The sequence below is a fragment of the Vigna radiata genome, unplaced genomic scaffold (assembly GCF_000741045.1).
Source record: "Vigna radiata var. radiata cultivar VC1973A unplaced genomic scaffold, Vradiata_ver6 scaffold_158, whole genome shotgun sequence".
Lineage (NCBI taxonomy): Eukaryota > Viridiplantae > Streptophyta > Magnoliopsida > Fabales > Fabaceae > Vigna > Vigna radiata.
The window spans coordinates 89,800-112,573 of record NW_014542914.1 but is presented as its reverse complement, the minus strand read 5'-3'; the positions used below and the strand labels follow the sequence as shown (position 1 = coordinate 112,573).

Sequence of the window (22,774 nt, the reverse complement as noted above, 5' to 3'; positions counted from 1 at the left end):
CATTATCAGTAAACATAAGAAATCCCCAAATGATATATAAAGGACAACATTCTAGGCATTCAGTTGATGGATCCACAATAAATTTAGATTTAAGAGGATTAAATAACATTACACCAATTGTAACAAAACCTATATAGGAAGAATCTAAGAAAATCATAATCTCCTCCTTATTATTAAATATTTTAAGTAGAGAAGAAACTTTTGAAATAGATAAAAATTGGATTAGACAAGATTTTGAAGTTGATTATAATAAAGAAAGAAAAGATTGGTATTTTAAAACATTTAAAAAACTATAAGTAGAAAAGTTTAAAGAAGAATTTTATAGTTACATAAGACAAAATGAAATAAACTTATACTTCTTTGATTGGTTTTTGGATTACAGTAAAGACGATAACTTAGAATATCCCTTTAGTATTAATAAATCTAGACTTTTAGTTTTGAGAAAAGGATAATTTCTTGGTCATTTTTAGTATGAGATATTTTAGCAGAATCCGTATCTACTAAAATAAACTCAAAATAATCTAGTTTTAGCTAGGTCTGTCGGAGGGTAATGAAAATATCTAGGAAATAGGTTCTGGGCTGCTATTTTTTGTAGAATCATATATCCAAGCTTTTTCTAAAATAATATGGTCTAAAAGTGATTATTCTAAAATGTTAATAATTTTATTATTTTTAGTTCCTGGATAACTATATTCTACAATATGAACTTCATCTTGATTTGTTAACCAAAATTTATGTTGTTTGTATACTTCACATTTTTTTTACTATCGGTATTGACCAGTTATGTAAAGAGTTTTCTATTTCTACAATTTGTAATTTTTTATCTTTATTGTTTTGTGAAGAAGAAGAAGAAGAAGAAGAAGAAGCTTCATTTTGGCTAGTTCTAACTATTATTTGTTTATCTTTATTTCTCAATCTTAAATCACTCAAAGATCTAAGTATGTTTGGCATTCTTAATCTTTCTTTAGTTTCCATGTTACGGGACACCTCTTTCCACTATCTAGCTGACCAACGGACTTACTGCCTCTCTTAGGCTTTATTGTCGGGACCACTAGATCTAAGGGCTGACCAACGTATTAACACCTCTCGGTGCTACACAGAGACTTTTTAAAGGATTAAAAAGTCCAAAGACCTCACAACCTTAAGGGATTTTGGATTGAGATTCAAAGTAAACCTCTAGTAGTTAAGTCAAGCAACAAAATGACTCAACTCTTTCAACTCAGTTTTCATGAAACATAGAACTTAGGATAGAAATCTCGTAGACATTTCTTCATAAAACACTTACAACTTATTATATGTGAAACTTACACACTTTTACTTACAAACTCAAACTTCTACCTTCTCAGCTACACAAACTCTTATTTATAGAAACAATAGAACATAACATTACATAATTTACAATAATACCCTTTAAGAATTTACATTTTTATCCTTCTTGTGCCATGATGAGATTCTTGCCATTATAAATTTCTTGTCTTCTTCTCTTTTTCTTTTTCAATCTTTTCATCATTTCTTCTCTTTTTCAAAATTCTTATGACGGGGGAGCATTGTCATTTCTTTCTTTCTGCTTTATCTTCTTTTCTTCTTATTTTTCAATGACGTCTTTCATCCTTCTTTTACCTTTCTTTTTCTAAATATTGTGACTTTTTCATCTCTTCTTTATCTTCTTTTTACTTCTTTTTCAATCATGTTTTCCATCCTTCTTTTACTTTTCTTTTCTAAATATTGTTACATCTTCATTTATTCTGTGTCTTCTTTTCTTCTTCTTCTTCAGTTACTTCTTCTATCCTTATGTGTTTACATCTTCTTCTCTTTTTTCAATCAAACATATCGAAGGGATTAAACTTAGGGCTTTCTTCTTCTGAATTTGTCTTTGATACGGATGAATTTGCTTTAATTACTTGCTCAAAGTCCTTCATACTAGTTGCTGCTGCTAGTTCTGCTAGTAATCTTTGTTTCTCAACCAAAAATAAGGATTCTTGGGTTAATGCTAAACTTTTTTCTTCCTTCCTTTGTCTATAATTGGCTTGCCATTGATCAATGTTTTTCTTGCTGATGAGGATGTTGTTAAATTTATTCCACCACTTGAACTTAAACGTTCTTGAGAGAGACTTTATATCTACATTTTCATAGGCTGGTTCTATAATATATTCTCAGGCTACAATCCAAGTTATAGACTGAGTAACCACGAAGGATATTAATATATAGTCTGAATCAAACGAGGTCTTTTCTCTAAAATAAGAATATACTTTGGCAACTTGTGATGGAAAAATGGACGGCAATGGGCCACCACCATTTGTTTTTATCTCTATTCATGTATAAATGAACCAACATGTTAACAAAAAAGAAACAAATACTAAAAAAATAACAAAGGTAAGTTAATGCATTTAAAAGAAGAAACTCAATATGAAAGTAATTATAACTTATTATGAAGATTATCTAATCATATTTCTAAACTAAGAGCAATTCTTTGTTTAATCTTTCTTAGTTTTCGTCTACTACCACTATAATATGTGTAGAGCGTACAATCCTCATCAAAATTAGTCTCAGTATGTTTTTATTCTAATTTAACCATTCCAACATAACACTTAAGGCTTAAACAAACTCTAAGGTTATTTCATTCAATGAATATTCTCAATAAAAATCAACCCAAAATCAGTCTCATTATATTCTTATTCCAATTCAACCATCCCACTATAACACTCGATGCTTAAACAAACTCTCAAGTTATTTCATTTGACGAACATTCTCAATAAAAATAAACCCAAAAGCACAAATTAGTTCACATTAATCAAAAACAACTATCCAACATCAGCCTACACAACTTTATCCAAAGTCTAAATTACATTAAGCCAAAAATAGTTTAAACAAAGAAATACATATAAACACTATTTCTGAAAGACAAGTGTATTGAATGGACTCGTGAAACCCTGCACTTGTCATGTTTTCTCACAATTCCTCCATTAATGTTTAAACACAGGGCCAAAGTTTACAAACCAAGTCATGACAAGATTAACTCCACTAGTTCTCTAAATATGGTCATCTTTCATATCATATTGTCTGTCATGTGGAGTCTTCTTCAACTCACTCCACCTAGATGCACTACTTTATGTGAGTTAGGCACTAGCCGAGGTAAGATTATCCCTCAAAGTCTCCTTAATACACTTTCAAACGTTAAGTTAGCATTTTCTCATGGAAATAGCTAACATAACTCACTATTACCATAATTGCAACATTAATAGGTAAACATATAATTATAATGGCATAAAAGAGCTAAGAATGCACCATATCATGATTTCATACAAAAACATATTTGTCATTCCAAAGAGCTTACAATTTTCCACTTTATGTTGTCTGGATTTAAGAAGACCACAATTTCGGTTTTGCCCATATATTTCTCAAACAAACAATAAACACCCATTCTAAACCATATAAAGTATCTTCTTCTTATAATTAACAATAAAACTTAAAACACATGTATAATTGTTTGAAATTTTAAAAATAAATTTACAGCTTCCATAAAACTTCGAAAATTGTATTTTGTCATTCAAATTATAGATAACTGAAACAATAATCCAATGCAAACAAGAATAAATTCAATTAGTTAACGACTGAAAAAATCATTCATCAAATAAGAAACAAAGGTCAAAGTTGTCAACTTCTTAAACTACTACGCAGAAAACTACTTTAACTACAAAATTTCAATAAAAAATTTCAACAATCAAACTAAAAATTTACATGTCTAAGATTAATTGTCAAAATTTCAATTTGATCCAATGATTAACAAAATGGGAATCATTATTTTTTCGAAATGACAAAGTGCTTCAAATTTTAATTAACTTTTAATCTAGAACTAATGCACATGAAAATATCACATTTACATGTCATGTAAGTATTTCTATTTCAATTTGACAACCATAATACGTTCAAGCTTGTGTTCTAATCTAAAAATTTTAAATAATTTATTCAAGTAATTATTACACAACAAAACCTTATGTGAACATAACACATTAATCTTCTTTCTGAAATCTATACTATCATCTTTTTCTCTAAAATTCACCATTACAAAGAGTCATTTTTTATTCACAATTATAGGTCATCATTCCATTCATTCTAAATAGTTTCATTCTAATTTGACATTGCATTCACATACATGATTTCATTCAAACTATTACCATTTTCATGTACCACCAACCCTTTTTCCATGTAAAAGAAAATGCCCATTTAAACATTATTCACTTGATTTTCATTTCTCGTAAAAAAATTCTCAAACTTAAGCAACATTCAATAAAAAATAATCATACTAATATTGTATACTTCAATAGTAAAACATTCAATTTAAAAAGGAAATTAGCTTCTACTTGTAATATGTATTTTACAACAATTACACACATACTAAAATACAAAATGTTGACATTATACCACATTCCATACTACACTACTAAATGGATTCTCCCAACTTTATTCTTACAACCTCAAAGACTTATTAATTCAACCATATCTCCATTTCAAACAAAATTCAAATTACAGGTTCTAACCATGAAATCTAGGTTGAAACAATGTCAATAAAATCATAAATTTCTCAATAATAGGACTCTTAATAAATTCCATATTCTTCTACTTTAGCTGCTCACATCCAAAAAATTAATATTTATTGTCAATCACATTTTATACCACAACCTATTACATTTAATGTTTAAAACACATAAACTATAAAGAAAAAAAAAATAGCTTTCCTTTCCATGAAGTAGATTCCTAATACCGATTTTCCCTTACATAACTTCAAAGACTAAAATAGCTTCATATATACAAAGAAGAGTTCGATCAACTATCTAACCATGATTTTATGATCTCTAACCAATATAGATATGTCTAAAGTGTAAAACAGCTATATACAACTGAAAAAGACCACATGTAAAAAGAGAAATCATATTATTTCAAAGAAAAACGGTAGAAATTTAACTTATTATATTTCAAAATCTAATTAGCCCAAAATATCCTTAATCCTTCCGTTACTCTCACAAGTGCTATCAATTTTTTAAATGGATGAGAATGGAGAAATAAATTGAGAAAGAAGATTAAGGAATGAATGTTTGGGTGAATGTAGAGTTTGACAAAAAAAAAAAAAAAAAACCTAGGAGTGCAACCTTTCTTTTTATATTTCTATTTCTCATTTCATTCTTTTAAAAATTATAAAGTTATTTTATTATATTCTTATTTTATTCTTTATTATCATTTTCTCAATACTTTTTATTAGATACTTTACAATCTTCCTCACAACTAAAATTTTCGTTCTCAAAAGTGTTACCCTAACAAACATCAAAACATAATTCTATTATCCTCTTCTTCATTTTTAGATGAAAATCACTATATGCAAGATCTCACACTTATAAGTAGTGTAATTCTCTGAAAACATGGTCACCACCAAAATTATTCTAAATGTTCTTCTTCTTTGATATTTATAAGAGTTTTACATATTAAAGACATTTGCAACTTTTATTTAATAATTTATAACTTTTTTCCTTGTTTGTTGTATTAACTTTAATTTAATCATCACACTTGCATAAGACTACCATAAAGGTTTAATAATCATTACTTTAAACAAATCAAACTAGGAGTAAAATTTCAATTATACATCCCACAAAGTTATCTAGTTCTCTTTGTTCATTAGCCTATAAATGATTAATCACACTGAATAATTGAATAACATCGTTATATTTATTTTAATAACTTTTTTGTGTTTTATTTCATTCTTCTTAAGTATATACTTTACTTGCACTCAAACATTTTATGACAGTGTTAAAAAATCTTTTAATAATAAATAAAAAAATAAAATATAGAAGTATACGAATTCAATCTTTTTCGATATCAAATTTTAATAAAAAAGTTATAATTACATAAACCTTAAAATAAAATATCAAATAGTAATCATATCACCACTTAAAATTGAAAGTGATAGTTAAATATTCCTAAATGAATAAGAAAAAGTTAAAAATAAGTAAATGTTTGGTCTATAAATTATCTAATTTCCTATATGTGATTTATTATGATGCATTTAAAAGAAACTAAAAATATATGTGTAATTAGTATTATAATAATAGAGAACGTATTATAAACATAAAAGTTTAATAAATGTCAAATAATGGAAATAATTGTAAAAGAAATGATAAAAAATGATATTATCTATTTTTTTTTTTGGATTTGCATGGAGTGAACTGAGACTCTTCAAAGTTGAAAATGAAGTTTGGAATAACTTAATCATACAATATAAATCTTTATTTATAACTAATATATTAGTTATGTGACTTATATTTTTATAGGTTTAAAGCATTTAGTTGTCCCTATTTTTGAGAGGTTTTCCCATTTTGATCCCCGTCTTATTAGAATCCCACATTGAGTCCCTATAAGTGTTAATTTCAATCAATTAAGCCTTTGCCGTTAAATTTAGTTAATGGAGTTAACTTTTTTGCACAGCTGAAAGGTGAAAGGATGACCTGTTAATTTCTGTAAACGTAACCTATTTAGAGTTAAAACTTGCCATGAATTAGAGTTGAAATTAATTGAAATTAGTACTTATGGGACTCAATTCATGCCACATTTCAACTCTAAATAGGTCACGTTTATAGAATTTAACAGGTCATCCTTCCAACGGTGTAAAAAAGTTAATCTCGGTAACTAAATTTAACAGCAGAGACTTAATTGATTGAAATTAACACTTATAGGGACTCAATTGGGAATTCGAATAAGACGGGGAAAATGGGAAAACCTCCCGAAAATAGGGACAACTAAATGGTTTAAACCTATTTTTATATTAGTAATGATCAAATACTTTATCGCTCTCAAGCCTTTTACATATCATACGTTTATTTTGGATGTTAATCAATCTTGTGAATGTAAGCAAATGATGATATTTGAACTTGGATGTATTTATCTAAACATGTAATAATTTAATAGGGTGCAAAAATTAATTCATGTTTATTTCATCTAATTAATTTCAACTTATGTCTTAATTTACTTGATTTAGTGGTTATGTTTTATTGCATTGTGATTAATGTAAGACTTCAATTCAAACTTTTACAATCTAATATGCACTTAATCAATGTTTCATATGTTGAAAGTTTTGTAGGCATGACTTATTCTTTTTTGCATAAAAGATAACAAAGTGCCAATAATACTATTAGTAATGTTGTTTTGAGATCATATTAAACCAAACACGTTAGTTCAACATGTTTGATCAAATGGAAGTATATAATGGAAGATTTATTACATATATGATCATCATTTATTTTATTTTTAGTTTATAATTTTTTATTTGTATGTTTTCATATTCTTTTATCTTATTCGTATAAATAAAATGTGTAGTATTGAGGACACTGAAGAGTAAGAAAAGGCAAGAAAAAAAGTATCACAAAGGAGGTAAAAGATGTCTAATTAGAAATCATCATTCACATAACAAAATTGTGTATAGAATGAAAATAGAATACTAACAACGTTAACAAATAAATAATAATCTAGATCTGTAGAAATCTAGTTAAATATAAGAATACAAGTGAAAACAAAATTTTACGAAAATGAAGATAAAATACTGAAACTCACCATTCCAACCTTTTTTTTTCATCCGTGTAGTAGATAATAAGTAGATTATTGAATAAATCACATGAAAAAATACATCTATTTATACGTTTCTAAATTGATTATCTAAAAATAACTATTGTGTATTATTTATACACAATACTTAAAAAATTATATATTTTTTGAAATTTTATTATTTTAATATTTTTAGTATTATTCTTATAAAATTATATCATCATCACCTTAATAAAGTAATGGAAATTCAAATGCTGAACAATAGAAAAACAAAAAGCACAGGTATTCTCTTCTTCCTTTCTCACTGTAAGAACAAAAACATGGTCACTCTCACAGACTCCAAAGCGTGAACCTTCTGAATCATCTTTCTCTCAACATTTTTCCTTCCAACTTCAATGGCTGCAGCGTTGGAGTGCTGGTCGCGCCGCACCACCAGTGACGAGGACGACGCATTCCTCACCGCGCATTCCTCGCAACCCCGAGACTCTTCTTCTTCGTCTTCCCCCTCTTCCTCTCTCGTCCACAAGAAGCTCCTCAAACTCACGCGCAACGTCTCCGAGGCTCTCTCCTCCCTCAGAAACTCCCTTACCGCTATGAATGATTCTTCCAAACCCGACGCACCTCGCAACCTTGTGTGGACCACCGTCGTGCGCAATCTCAGCCACATATACCCCGGGACCCATCTCCCTGAGAAGCTTGTCTGCAACATTCGCAAGCACTATGACTCCCTGCCTCTCAGGTTCGGATCCCAACCTCAGTTTGCTCGGTTGCGATGGGTTGGAAATGAATGTCAATGTGAAGAGTGAAGATTCAGTTGCACTTTTTTGGTGTGCTTAAGGTCACCTAGTACGGTGACGTTATTTTTTGGACATGCATTAAATTAATGTTTTTGGCGCTATTCTTAAATCCCAACTGGTGTTTTATTTCGTAATAAAGGTTTTCATTGCATTAAAGATCAACTTAGATTACAGGGGTGAAACTTTTATTCTGGTGGGAGTACAATATCAAATGCATTTATGGAGTGTTTGTAAGTTTTGTTCTTTTTTTTCTTTTGGGGATGGGATTTGCATCTTTTAATTTTGGAAGCTCTAAAGTTTCCAACTTGGAGGTGATCCAGTATGAATGTGCGTGTTGATGCTAATTTTCTTGTTTTTAAGGTCACCTCAGTTGGACGCTCAACGATTTTATTTTTGTGTTTTTTCCTATGGGAAATGGGTTTTGCTTCTGCCGTGTTAGAAGTTGTGTTCTAATCTGAATGTGAATGCGGGGAAATTATTGTATGGTCGATCTCTATGTCGCACCCCACCGAGGTTTTCTGTTGATGAAAGAAATTTAATAATACTAGTTGACCATCATTTGGAAATCGATACTGCTGGTCTCAAATCATGTAATAATTTCCATGAATGTGAATGCGAAGATTTAGTAGCACTGTGTTTGGCGATCACTTGCTTCGATGATGGATTTTTCTCTTTTTTTTTTTTTAATTCTAAAATTCTAGAGTTTGTGTTATTTATTTGTTTTGTTTTTGGCAGTTATTCTCAGGCAGGGTTTGATGTGAAAGATGTGTTTCTTCACATGAAGCTGATGGAGCAAGCTTTGGAAGATGAGCAGGCTGCGATTTTGATTCAAGAGGAGGGTGATGGTGAGATTCAACTTCAGGGGTCTTTGTTCAAGTTGACATTCGCTTGCAACTCTCCTATTTCATGGCCCGCAATGTCAAGAGCGTTGGATGGTTACTCCATTTGCTGCAAGAAGATTCAGATATTTGAGAAGAAAGGATTCACCCTTGGGATTGTGCTTCTTCTTGTACTGTCAAGTGGTCAGCATGATAAGTTGGTCAGGACCCGGGTTGAAAATGCTCTCAAGATATCCATGAAGAGGCCTAAAGCCAGCGGTGTGAAGCTTTCCTTTGGTCTTTGTGGATGTCAAGAAGAGAACACCGAAGGGAGAGGACATAGAGAGATTGAGGAAGATGGTGGTGATGCATGTTGTGGAAATGGGTTTGATAATTTGAGCCAAAAGATTCAGCTTCAGGTGCCGTTACCGAGTTCATCTTTTCTTGTAGTGGTAGATGAATGGCAGACTATTCAATCAGGTGGGGATGATATTGAAAAATGGTTGTTGAACTCAGATCGTCTTGAGTTTGCAGAACAGATTGGGCCCAATTCGTATAAGGGGATGTACATGGGAAAAAAAGTTGGCATCGAGAAGCTTAGAGGGTGTGATAAAGGAAACACTTACGAGTTTGAGCTCAGGAAAGACCTGCTGGCATTGATGACCTGTGGTCATAGAAATATTATGCAATTTTTTGGTGTTTGTGTGGATGAAAACTATGGGTTATGTGTATTGACAAAACTTGTGGAAGGTGGATCTGTTCACGACTTAATGTTAAAGAATAAGAAGCTTTCGAGCAAGGATGTTGTAAGAATTGCAGTTGATGTGGCTGAGGGAATGAAGTTTATGAATGATCACGGTGTTGCATACAGAGACCTTAATACGCAGAAGATTGTTTTGGATAAGCATGGGAATGCTTTCTTGGGTGATATGGGTATTGTCACTGCTTGCGAGAGTGTTGGAGAGGCAATGGAGTATGAAACTGATGGTTATCGGTGGCTAGCACCAGAGGTTTGTCCCTATCAAACTCCTTCCAAGTTAGAAATGTAATTACTAAAATTATGAAAAATATGTCAGGTCATTATGCTGCATAATGTTTTCGAATTCTGTATTTGCATCAAATTTAGGAAATGTGTCTTTGGCTTTTAAGTTGTTGTTCCAGACCATGCTTTAACATGTCATGATTTGTTTTTAAATAACCCTCCAACTCTAGCACCGCGTATAGAAATCAGATTTACTTGTAAGATTCAATTGTAACCAGCATTTCAAAGAAAAATAATTTTTATGGTTGCAATGTCTGATAACAACTTTTCTTAATATAAGTGAGTATCATCTTTTATGTGTTTAAGGTTGGATCAAGTTGTTAATGTGATTTTTTTTTTCTCTTTTTAACACTTTCGCTGGTTGTTTTGTTTATTGTCATTTAAGCTTGTTCAAACTAAAGTTCTAATTCATTCATGTGTTTGAGCTCATCTATAGCAGCTTAAAGTAACAATCTGTTAGATTTATTGCTTGGAGGATGTTGTTTAGGTCCATTGTATGTAAAATGCAATGCTGAACTAGACATCTAAAAATTTCATGTCACTTGTCTTGGCATCATTGTTTGAGCATGCTTAACATGGCTTAATAATTGTTGTGTACTTTCACTTTATATAGTGTATGCCATTGTTTAAACACCACCGTATATCATTAGACAAATCAGCATTGTGCTGTGTAATGCCAATTGCACCTTGATTGATTTCAAATGGAGCCCACACACCTTAAACCGTAAGCATGATCTGTCCCCCTATTGTACTTATTTTTGTCCAATCGATAAGGCGTCTTGGAGCCTTTCAAGCCTTGTGTTCGGAAATAAAATAATGAATGAAAACTATTGATTAAAATCGTTCTTTCAATGAGAAAATAACATTCTAAAGGAAAGGCTTCAATAAGAAATAAATAAAGTTCATGCACCTTGGCTTTGTCTGATTGTGATAGTGTATGAATTTTACTAAATTATTTTGTATAAATGAGAGATAACATATGGATTTGTGTGCCCTCTTTTTTGTTGAAACAGATAATTGCTAGTGATCCAGAGAGCGTAACAGAGACATGGATGAGTAATGCTTATAGTTTTGGAATGATTATTTGGGAGATGGTAACTGGTGAGGCAGCATATTCTGCATATTCACCCGTGCAAGCAGCAGTTGGCATTGCTGCTTGTGGCCTAAGACCTGAAATCCCCAAGGACTGCCCTCAAACTCTAAAGTCTCTCATGATAAAGTGCTGGAACAACACCCCTTCAAAACGTCCTAACTTCTCTGAAATTTTGGCCATATTGCTACGACAAAACAACTACAATAGGTAAGTTTATTTTGTGTTGATAGTAATTTGATACCAAACATCCCAGTCTCAAGGGATCTTCATCTTCATAGTTCATACACAACATGAGTCCTCCACGCTTTTATATCAGTAATGAAAGGTGTAAAGTTTCCTTTTTCTTTTTCTTTTTGACAAATTTGTACCATCTGTTAATGCTACCTTTGCCATCATGAATCTACTGCCTTTTTTCCTCTTATGATGGCAACCTGAATGATGAAAATATTATAATTCGTTTGATATTGTTTGGTATGACTTATTAGCGGGACAACATTCCCTGGTGAAAACAGAGATTATTCGGTAAGGAATAGAGAAATCAATTTTAGTGCCTACATCAGTTTTAGGCTACTAGGATCTTTTGTTCCTTTCATGACCATCCAAAGGGTCCCATTTGATATTATGTTTCTTTAGTTGTGAAAATGTCAAACACCTTGTCCCCATTTTTCTTGAAATATCCAACCTTTTCATCTTTTATGCATCAGATCGATGCAACCTATTCTCACTCTTAACTGGGCACATAGAAATTTACGCTTATCTGCTACAATTATCACATTGAAGTGAGTGATGCAAGTCTGCAACAACCACACACATATCTCATCATGAACTATTCATATACATAGAGAGAGGTACTCTACTTGTATCGCATTTATTTGAATTTACATATAATAATGGAGACAACCTTTTCCATGAAAAGAAATGATTATATCAAGGATGTTGGTAAAAATATCATTGTACAACTCAATCTTGAGAGATGAGATAATAGAACATATGCTGAACTTGCTTGTTGAAGTATAATAGTTAGAAGATGATGGTGTACCTTATCATTGATGTTTCTTCTTGACACTCAAATTTTAATGGATTCATTAATAAATCATCTAAAAGATTACGTTATAAATAAATCATAATCATTTACAAATTTAATATTATGTACTGGAAGAAGCACATGCTGCATGTGAATGTGATACTTATGTCAGGTATACATTCCTTTATTTATTTTTACTGCTAACTTTAGGGTGGCCAGTAAGAAAATACTATGATATTAAACCTTTTACTATTGCGCATGTGTAATATATTAATATATGAGTAAAGTGTGAAGTGATACCACTCAAATTTTTATACTTTCACGTCTAAAACCAAAGAAATTCTTGTTTAAAATCCATTCATAGACTTTGTTATCTTTTTCATATGGCTTCTGACACATGTCATGTGATTGAAGGCATCTTGCATTCTTCTGAAAGTATTATAATCTTGAAGGGATTCCATGGAGTTGAAATTCACTTTGTATTAGATTTGTAAAGAACTCATCAAGTCATTTGTCAAATTAATTCCAACTAATATTAGTCCTCAATATTTGACAACTAACAACTAATATTAGAACTAAAATTTATTTTGGATCAGATCTCGACGAAACTCAATTTGTACGACTTATCAAGTTTGGGGAGTGACTTTATCACGAACACTTGAAAATCAGAAAACATGATAATTTAAGAATTTTGAGTAAAAAGATCCGTAGACCTTGATTTTACAGATAAACAATTCAATAAACTTTTAAGATTTCTTAGGAAATCTAGCCTCCACTTCAGTCAGTGTTTATATTACACAGAAAAAAAATATACCTTTATGTGCTAGCTTATGTGGATGATTTAATTATTACAATATATACTATTTCAGTCATAAATTTTTTAAAGCTTATTTAAGTTTTTCTTTTCATATGAAAGAATTAGGAGTCTTATAATATTTTTTTTGGAGTTGGTGGTAGCTAGTAATTTTAAAAGATTTTATTTTTGTAAGAAAAATATATATTAGAAATAATTGAAGACAAATGTTTATTAGGTTTCGTGGATTTTTCAATGGAAAAATACATAATTAAATTAGGTTTTCATTTACTTTTGATCAAAGGGTAAAATGGGTATTATGAAAATAATGGGGTTGCAATAAGAAAACAGGGGTACAAAAAGAAGCTGCAAAAAAATATGTATTTTTTTTAAATTCCAATCTTACTCTTTTTACTTTTATCTTATCTATTTTACTTTTTATTTTTTAAAACCCTAATCCCTTTTCACTTTCACTATTTCTTTTAGAGGCAAACCCCCATCCTTACTTTCACTTTCTTTCTTTCTTTCCAATTTTCACATCCGTTAACATCATTCTCCATTTCCGCCTTTTCTTCATTCTTTATTCTCGAAAGCTTAGTTATGTTATATTGTATATAATTTGATCACTTTTGTCATATTTTTTAAAAAGTAATGGAAAGAAGTTGACAGTTGGAACAACAAATTTCATGTTGTAGTTCATCAACATATGTGGATGTGAGGAATTCTGAATGTGGTGTAAATTCAATAAACTAGTTCTAATATTCAAAGTCACAGGGTGTGATATATGATGGTGATAAAGAGAAGGTGAAGGGGACTCGTGACACTGTTGACAAAGAAGATTGTAGGAATTAATTAGATTAGGTGTTAATGGATGTGGAAATTGAAAAGAAACAGAGAAAGTGAAAGTGGGGGTGGGGGCTTGCCTTTGAGAGAAAGAGTGAAAGTGAAAGGGGATCAAGGTTTTAAAATATAAAAAGTAAAATAGGTAAAGGTAAAAGTAAAAAGGATAAGATTAGAATTTAGAAAAAATTAGGGAAGTGGAGGGAGAAGATGGGATGGTGGAGGGAGTAACACTCATTACTCTATTAATTTTTTTGGGTGTTGCTCCCTTCACCTCCCCAAATATTTTTAATGGCAAAACTACCCTTTAATTTTTAACCATTTTACTTTTAACCTTATTTATTTATCAAATCCTTCCTCACTTTCACTCTTAGCCCCACCAGTTAGTTTTCTCTCACTCTTTCTCTCTTTGAGATCTGTTTCTTCCCACCTTCGTCTCACTCTCTTCTCTCTTTCGATGAGATCCGTTTTCTCACCCCAATTCTCCTTTTGTTTTGTTTTGTTTTGTACGGAGGGATTCTACGATTTTGACGTGCTTGGCGAGAAGGATGAGTTCCCCTGCATCATACACGTTCAATCTGCGTATCAACATTCCTATCTCTCCTAAAGGTTTTCGTATGCATCACGCACTCACAATCAATCAATTCATAATTCATTCAACTTGGCCGTGATGATAGTTATATTATAATTATTAATTTCCTCAATTCAACTGTGACAAAAGCAACAGTGGTAATCCATACCTAAAAATATACTCTGCTAGATATAGTAAATAAGAAACCACCTTTATTTCAAAACATTTAATGGAAAATACTCTAGTACATCTTTGTGACCGGAACAAAACAAAACAAAATACAACATTGGGAGAGTTGGGGTGAGAAGAAACGAATTTCTTGAAAGAGAGAAGAGAGTGAGACAGAGGTGGGAAGAAACATATCTGAAAGAGAGAACGAGTGAGAGAAAGCTAGGGAATGGGGTTGAGAGTAAAAGTGAAGAATTATTTAGGGTTTAGTAAATAAATAAGATTAAAAGTAAAATAGTTAAAAATTAAAAGATAATTTTATCATTAATAAGAGGTGGAGGAAAAATGAATGGTGGTGGAAAAATGAATGGTGGTGGAAGGAGTAACATCCTAATTTTTTTCAAAATGCAGAGCCCACTACCCTTTCCACAATTTTTCCAAGGGAGTTACTCCCTGTACCTCTCCAGTTGTAACCCCTACCCCCTCAATTTTTTTGAACTTTTTTTTAAATACAAAATTAACCTTTTAAGGTTTTTTTTTTTACCCTTTTACCCCTATTTAACCTACCCTACACTAACCCCCCTCTTTTACAACTTTGCAACTCTGCAACTCCCCCTCTTTTCACATATTCCTTTTCGTATTCCCCACCCCCACCCCCACCATTTTGAAACAACTCTGCAACTCTCCCACTCTCCCACTCTTCCACTTCGGATTCTCACTCTCCCACTCCTCTCTGTCTGTTTGTGCGGCTGTTGTGAGGTGTTGGTGCGGCGGCGCAGAGCGTGTTGTGCGGCTGTGTTGCGGCGGTGCAAGCGTCGACAGGTTAGTTCCTTCTAATTTCTTTTTTTTTTTTTTTAAACGTATGCAATGTGTAGAGTAGGATTGGGTAGTTGGTGTTTCTGTTTGAGTTTGTCATCTCTGTGGTGTATCTGTGTTGTCTCTGGTGTTTCTGTTTGAGTATGCATCTCTGTGTTGTGCTATTGTGCGCGTTGGAGAAGAAGACAGGCACCGTCAACGAATGTCGCTATCCGTCAACGGATGTCGTTATCCGTTTTATTTTTTTTTTAGTTTTTTTCCTTTTAAAGTAATTATATTTTAACTTTAATTAATTTTGTTACGTTTGTTTTAATTTTTTGTTTTATTAGTTTATTGTATTTAGAATTAATTTATAAAATATTTAAATTATAAAAATAAATAGGTTATGTGGGGGTGGGAGAATAAAAGTATAAAATTATATTTCTAAATATAAATTTTTGGTAAAGGATAAAATTGGAATAGAAAAAATAGAGAAAAGAGTAAAAGTGGAATGGGGGGTGGGGGTTAGAATTGGGGAGGTGCAGGGAGTAACCCCCTTTTTCCAATATGCTTTTACCTCCTCTACCCAACAATATCTTCATTTACCCTTAATTATTTTTTAAATGATTATTTTATCCTTTGTAAAAGTACTTTCAAATTACATGTATTACATGTTATGAAAATTCTCCAAAGATTGTAAAATTATTGAATAAGATTTTAGAACAAAATTTCAGAAATAGAAATTTTGGAATACATAAAATGCATTCAAAAACAAGTTTTTTGAAATAATTCTTTTAAGACACATATAATACTTTTTAGAACGAGAAAATACATAAAATACGTTTATTTTATTAAAAACTTTTCGAATCAAGTTTCTTTTTCGTGTTTCTCCATTTTTTTTCTTATCGCGTTCTCCATCTTTTCTTCTGCTTTTGCAACAACATGATATATGCTAGGGTAGGACAAACATTATAGTTAATTATACTATATAACTGAACTTATAACATTTCTCCATCTTTTGTAATAACAACATGATATATGTTAGGGCAGGACAAACACTATAGTTAATTATACTATATAACTGCACATCTTCGGTTTAGTTAATTGTGAAACTGTATCTATTCTTTCTTTTCTTTAATTCCCTTTAATTGTTTTATCTCGAAAAAAATGTTATTTAATAATAAAATATGAATAAAAGAAATCGTTCACATAAAAAACTAAATAAATTTTTTAAGACAATTTTTTGATCACAATTTTTTTATATTTTTTTTATAAATAAACATATATTACTATCTAAATAATATGATTTTAAGAAATAAAAGTAAAATATATTTTTAAAATTTAATTATATTAAATAATTAAGTAATAGAAATTATAAAAAATAACTATATAAAAAAAATACTTTAAATATATTATATTCTTTAACATATTATTAAATATTTAAAAGTATGTTAAAAAAAACTTTTAATGATATTAAAATGTGTATAAGCACACACACTAAAATAACTATTTATTTAAAAATCAACTTATTTCAAAATAAATATCAATATTATTATTTTTAAATGATATTATTTTACAGACTAAAACTAAAATATATTTTTTAAAGTTAAATTTTATTAAATGACTATATAATGAAATATCATAAAAAAAAATAATATAGAAAAAATAATTAATATTACAAATATCAAATGACAAAAAAAAATTAAAAAACATTTATTAAAAATAACTTTTCTACATCATCTTTTACTATATTATAATAATTAATAAATATTAGTTTAATTTCCACATAATAAAATATAAATAATAAATAATTGATTAATAAAACAATTTTATGAGACAACAAAATAAATGTAAATAAAAAATTATTTTAAAATAAAATAAGTAGATAAAAGATAAAACAAATTTTATACACATAAAACAATGTTATATTTTTCAATTTAAATTAAAAAGTTACTTTAATAATTTATTTATTATATAATTGTTTCAGGATATCAGACAGTTACCATTTAAAATAATTAAATAATTAATCTTTTTATAATAAACTTTTATAATTACAGTGTGGGTAAAGTGAAAAGGTTTAAAGAAAAGTGTTTAATAAAAACTATGACATTATTAAAATTAGTACAATTCAATTAAAATTAGTATAGATAGTATAGTTAGTAGTTCAGTTCAGTTTATATTATAGTTTAATACAATTTAGTATAATTCAATTCAGTCCAATTTGATAAAACAAAAATCAGTTCAGTGTCAACTCTTTTACAGTTCAATTAAAACAAATTAGTTTTTAGTTCAATACAGATTTTAGTAACACAGGGCAGTTCAGTTCTATTCGCCCACTCCTACACACAAGTTGTGTGGTTGTTAATGTAAATATCTTGTTCATACTTGCTCCTGGGGAGTGCTGCTTCCTGTTGGAAGCATAAGATAAATAACAATCAAATGTAGTCTCGAGTACCCATAAAGCAGAAACATTAAAAGATCATGAAAAAGTCGCACTACCAAGGATATTGAAGATTTATAAGCAAATTACAATGGTGCTCTATACAGATTTAGAATACAATTCTCACCTGGCCTTTAATTATTCTACCAGCACGATCATACTCAACTTGCATTTCAGTTTGGCCTAGCAGAAGTGCTCTTGGATGCTTGTTCTCGTCAGCAGCATTGCTATACTTCTCAATAATTGTTTTCTTTGTTTGATGCTTCAGCTCCTCACTCCGGATAAGGAAACTCTTATGGACTAATTCAGCTTGTGATGGGACCGCTTGCATGTGAACATCTTGTCCCTTTTCAAATGCTTCCCAAGCATGGATGTTCAACTCCTTAAATTCCAAAGCTTGCCCGCTATTTCTATATTGGTTATCACCCTACAGTACAAAAGCAGGTTCAGTCTAAATACAAGATTACAGATAGCAGTAGAAACAAGTTGAAGTGTTACAAATTTTCATTCAAGAGACAAGTTACCCCATAAAACTTTTCATTTGGATCAGCATCTGGAAGTGGATCCTCTCGCATGGATCTGGTCTTGGGATCATAATGTGCTGAATTGACATCAAGATTAAGAAGATATTTTGCAGTATCCTCTCGAATACGTAAATTCCTGAGGGAAAAAATATTTCAGCTCCAATTCATCTAAAATAAATAATGAAATAGATAACCTTAAATATAAGACAAATTAAACTGGCCAGATGTATTAAAATGACGGTAACATAAAAATTACCTCACAGTTCCTGTGCTCCCACCATCTGTTGTACGCACACGCTTCTCAACCTTTGCAAAGTCCATTTGCTTGCTCTCATCAACCTTTGCTTCATCTACCCTTAGATCGTCTTCATCTTCATCCTCATCACTTGCAGCATCCTCACCATTTTGGTTGCTCTTCTCCAATTTCTTAAGCTGTTGTTCTTTCAGGTACTTCTTTCGTGCTTCATCTCTAGCTTCATACCTCTCAATGACTCGAGCATAAGTAGATGCATCATAACCATTCCATCTGTCCCGTTTTCCATCATAGTCAAGCTCAAAAGTTTCTATCTTTTCATCAGGGGCAATGTGAGTGTTTGTCCATTTTGCTCCCACTTTTCGCGGTCTTTCCATACATGACTTCACGTCATAGCTCCACAACTGTAACAAGAAGATTAAGTGGTCCATAAATAAATTCAGAGACAAGCCTGGTTATCAAATAGTTTACGGGATTTGAAAGATAATATTTAAAAAACATGGCTTAATAACAAAACATATCAAATAACATATTCACCTACTCATCATGAGTAATGAAGTTATAAGGTAAAAACATAAATAACTAAGTCATCTGTTATGCTATATACAGTCCAACTCGCAGCCATTATCNTGTAGTTTAAATAATAATACAAAAACTAATTAAAGGATTCAGACTTCGAAAACCTAAAATACTCATTGACTGATTATGCGAGTGTTTACCTAAACACATTACTTTGAGAGAGAATTTAAACATCATATTTATTTATTGTCTTATAACCAATAACTAGTAAAAGTTTAATCAAGAGTTTACAAGTTGTTTGTCAGAGAAGGAGTATACATTAAAAACAAACAAATGCTCAGATATTTGACAAATAAAGATCACTTACTTTTCGCATGCGCCTTTCCTATGTTTGTCTGCCTGATGAATTTTAGCACCTCTGTCGTACCATGATTTGGTGTAATTGGGATCAGATTTCCATTTTCTTTGATGTTTCAAACTCTACAAGCATAAGGGACGAAAGAAAATGTTAATTTTTATACATCAAACACCCCAAATTCCTACCGATCTCAATAACTCTAAAAAGTGGAAACACTTACAGGTCTCTCGGCATTAAGATACCAAGGCGCAGATGACATATACTGGGGAATATGAGGGTTGATTTCCTTCCCATCCTCATCAAGTTCAGCTGGCGCAAGCCCCGCTTTTCGTGCCTCCTCCAACTCAATCTGTTTCCGATGGTCTCCTCCCTGGATTTAAATGCCACTGAAATCCATGCCAAAAAAGTTTAAAAAACATTGATGTATAAGGTAAAATGAGACAAACATGGTCATGTTCAAAATTCAATTAAAATTAAAAAGTGAAAATTGAAAAATGGTGCAAACAGTCTCAAACCAATTAGCCTAAGAGCTATGAAGCCACACTACTTCAATTTTTCTACACATATCCTAATCCAATTCTGATACTTGCCAACAATATTAAACTAGTCTGAAAAAAAAAGAAAAAAGAAGACGTCTCACGCTCTCTAAACCTTGCCAAAATTCCATCTAGTTTCTATCATCTATTAATTCAAATCATGATGGGTAACGATTAATAGATTTGAATTGTAATCTGATTGGGACCTGGAACAACAGCCAATCCCGAGAGAAATAAAAATTACAAAAAACAAAGAGCGCTGTGGAATAAAAAAATTGAAGTCGCCCATAAAAATGAGCAGGTTTAGGAAAAAAGAAATAAGAGAAGGATTTAAGGGTGGCTGATAACAGAAACCCTAGAAAATGAAAATCTGGGAATTTGAAGGGAGAAAGGAGTACCTGAAGCGGTAGCCATGGTGTGAAGTACGCAGAGACGAATTGAAGATCGAAGACAAAAACGAGAAGAGAAAGTTTACTAGCTTCCCTTACCTCTTGACTGAACAGAAAGCTTTTACACCTTCAAGAAAATTGTTTGAACTTCAAGAAAATCTAAGAACGATTGAGAAGAAAAGATCAACCAAAAGACCGAAAACGTGATAAAAAATGAGAAGAAAAAGATGACGAACACATGCAACCAGAAACTTGGATTGCATGTGCCAAAAAATAGAATTTCTAAGAAGAGAGGATAAACTTACCGACTATAAACTTGATTTTGATCTGTATAAAAGGAAGCGTTTGACACCTTGATTGCTTAGGCACTTGATTGTTAAATAAATGGAGTGAGATGAAGAAATTCTAGAGAGAAGGAGGAGAAGAGAAGAAATTTGGAGTTAGATAGTTCATGCAGATAATGGAATGAAAATTTGAAACTTTCATTTATATATCACTCTGAAAATGTTCAATCAACTACATACATCTTCACCAATTTCTTTAAATTTCTCGAGGGTCGAAAATGCTTTAGCTTTGAAAATGGATAACAAAACTAATCATTTTAAATCTAAATTGTTTGCGGGTAACAAATATAAAATAATTTTAAACACTTTATTACTATCCATCATTAAAGATGATAATGTTAGAATTTTAAAGGTTAATTTAATATATAAATAAGTATAAATCTTAATTTTGTAAAATTAAATTAAGTTTAAAAACATGATTCAAATAAATAAGTGAAAAATACTGAATTATTTTATATAAACAAGGGATGTATTTATCCACATGAATACTTAGTTGGTCATTGATTATGTTGATTAATATAGTTTCATATAATTGATATGTTAATGGATGAAAAATAACTAAAATAACTATAACTAGATAGTTTTGTATTATGATAGAATAGAATGATTGAGAATGAGAATCAAGAAATACCTTTTTTATGAGAGAATCAATTGCTAACTACTTACTAGTTTTGATGCGACCTAAAAGGGAAAGGAAAATGTTACTTTAACACCCAATTTTGACACTCTTTTAACATTGGGCAGGTGTCATTGTCTGATTGGGTGGTTTTTAATTTTTTAAAAATGACATTGTTAAATCTGCTGAGGGGCAAAGATGGAATAAGTGAGGGGCAAAGATGGAATGTATAGTGTGGGGTTTTAGTTTTGGCACTCTCTTTCATTTTTCATTTTCGTGCTCTCTGACGGTTCTCTCATCTCCCTACGTCTCTTCGCTGGCCTCCTTCTCCAAGTTTTCTCAAGCGTTGTCATTGTGAAAGGTTGTTCTCGTTCTCGGACCATCATTGTCGTTGTGGGTGTCAGGCGAAACCTCTTTCGTGTCGTTATCGTCGTCGCAGCATTCTCGTTCTCGGACCATCACTTTAGTGGTTTGGGTGGTGATTTGCTTTTCGGGTAAGTGCAAGAATGGACCTTTTCTAATCTGCTTTTTAATAAAGAGGTATTTATTTTTAAGCGAAACCTAAGTTATATATTTGTGGGCATTGTTATCACTGCAGGTCCAATGGCTTCAACAAAACCTACTGTAAGATAAAATTTTATGTGTTATTGGAATGGATGATGTATAAAGTTTGAAAGTTAGTATTTAATGTATGTTATTTTAATGTTTGTTTTGCATGACTATTATACAATCACTTATTATTGGATCTTTTGCAGGATTTGAGAACCAATTTTGGGAATGCAATCAGGAACAATGACTTTACAGAGGTTGTGCTTCTTGGTCATAAGGAGGGCATCCGGTGCAAGGTTTTGGTTTCACATACTAGGAATTCAACGAAGTTTGGAAAATGATGGAGAGATTTTTGCAGTGAATATGGCTTGAAGGAAGGAGACGTTCTTGTCTTTAAAGTTCAGAACCATGTCCATGACATTGCTGTAGAAGTGCACATTAATGGATGTATCTGTAATGTTAACACCCAAATATCGCTGTGAAGTAGACTACAGAACTTCTATTTATGTTCAACTTATGTTATATTTATATTACAATAAAACATTGTTTATGGTTACATCGAATTAATGAAATACAATTAAGTATTCCCNATTATATCTTATGTACATGATGTCGTCAAACTACATTATTACCCTACTAAAAATTACATGAAGTCAATGAACTTAGTAAGAAATTTTTAACATGGTCCCCTNCGACCAAAAAAATGGCTCCCTACGTT

General features: G+C 31.1%; 1 protein-coding gene and 1 pseudogene across 1 annotated transcript; one reads left to right on the top strand and one right to left on the bottom strand.

Moving 5' to 3' along the window:
* Positions 1 to 7,855: 7,855 nt before the first annotated feature.
* Positions 7,856 to 12,164, top strand: LOC106752473 (MAP kinase kinase kinase mkh1). The gene is made up of 4 exons (XM_014634157.2): positions 7,856 to 8,326; positions 9,120 to 10,212; positions 11,258 to 11,544; positions 12,042 to 12,164. Exons 1-4 carry the CDS (start codon positions 7,983 to 7,985, stop codon positions 12,118 to 12,120), a joined length of 1,803 nt encoding a protein of 600 aa, XP_014489643.2. The 5' UTR covers positions 7,856 to 7,982; the 3' UTR covers positions 12,121 to 12,164.
* A 5,566-nt stretch (positions 12,165 to 17,730) lies between these two features.
* Positions 17,731 to 22,774, bottom strand: part of LOC106752433 — an 8,564-nt pseudogene continuing 3,520 nt past the window's right edge.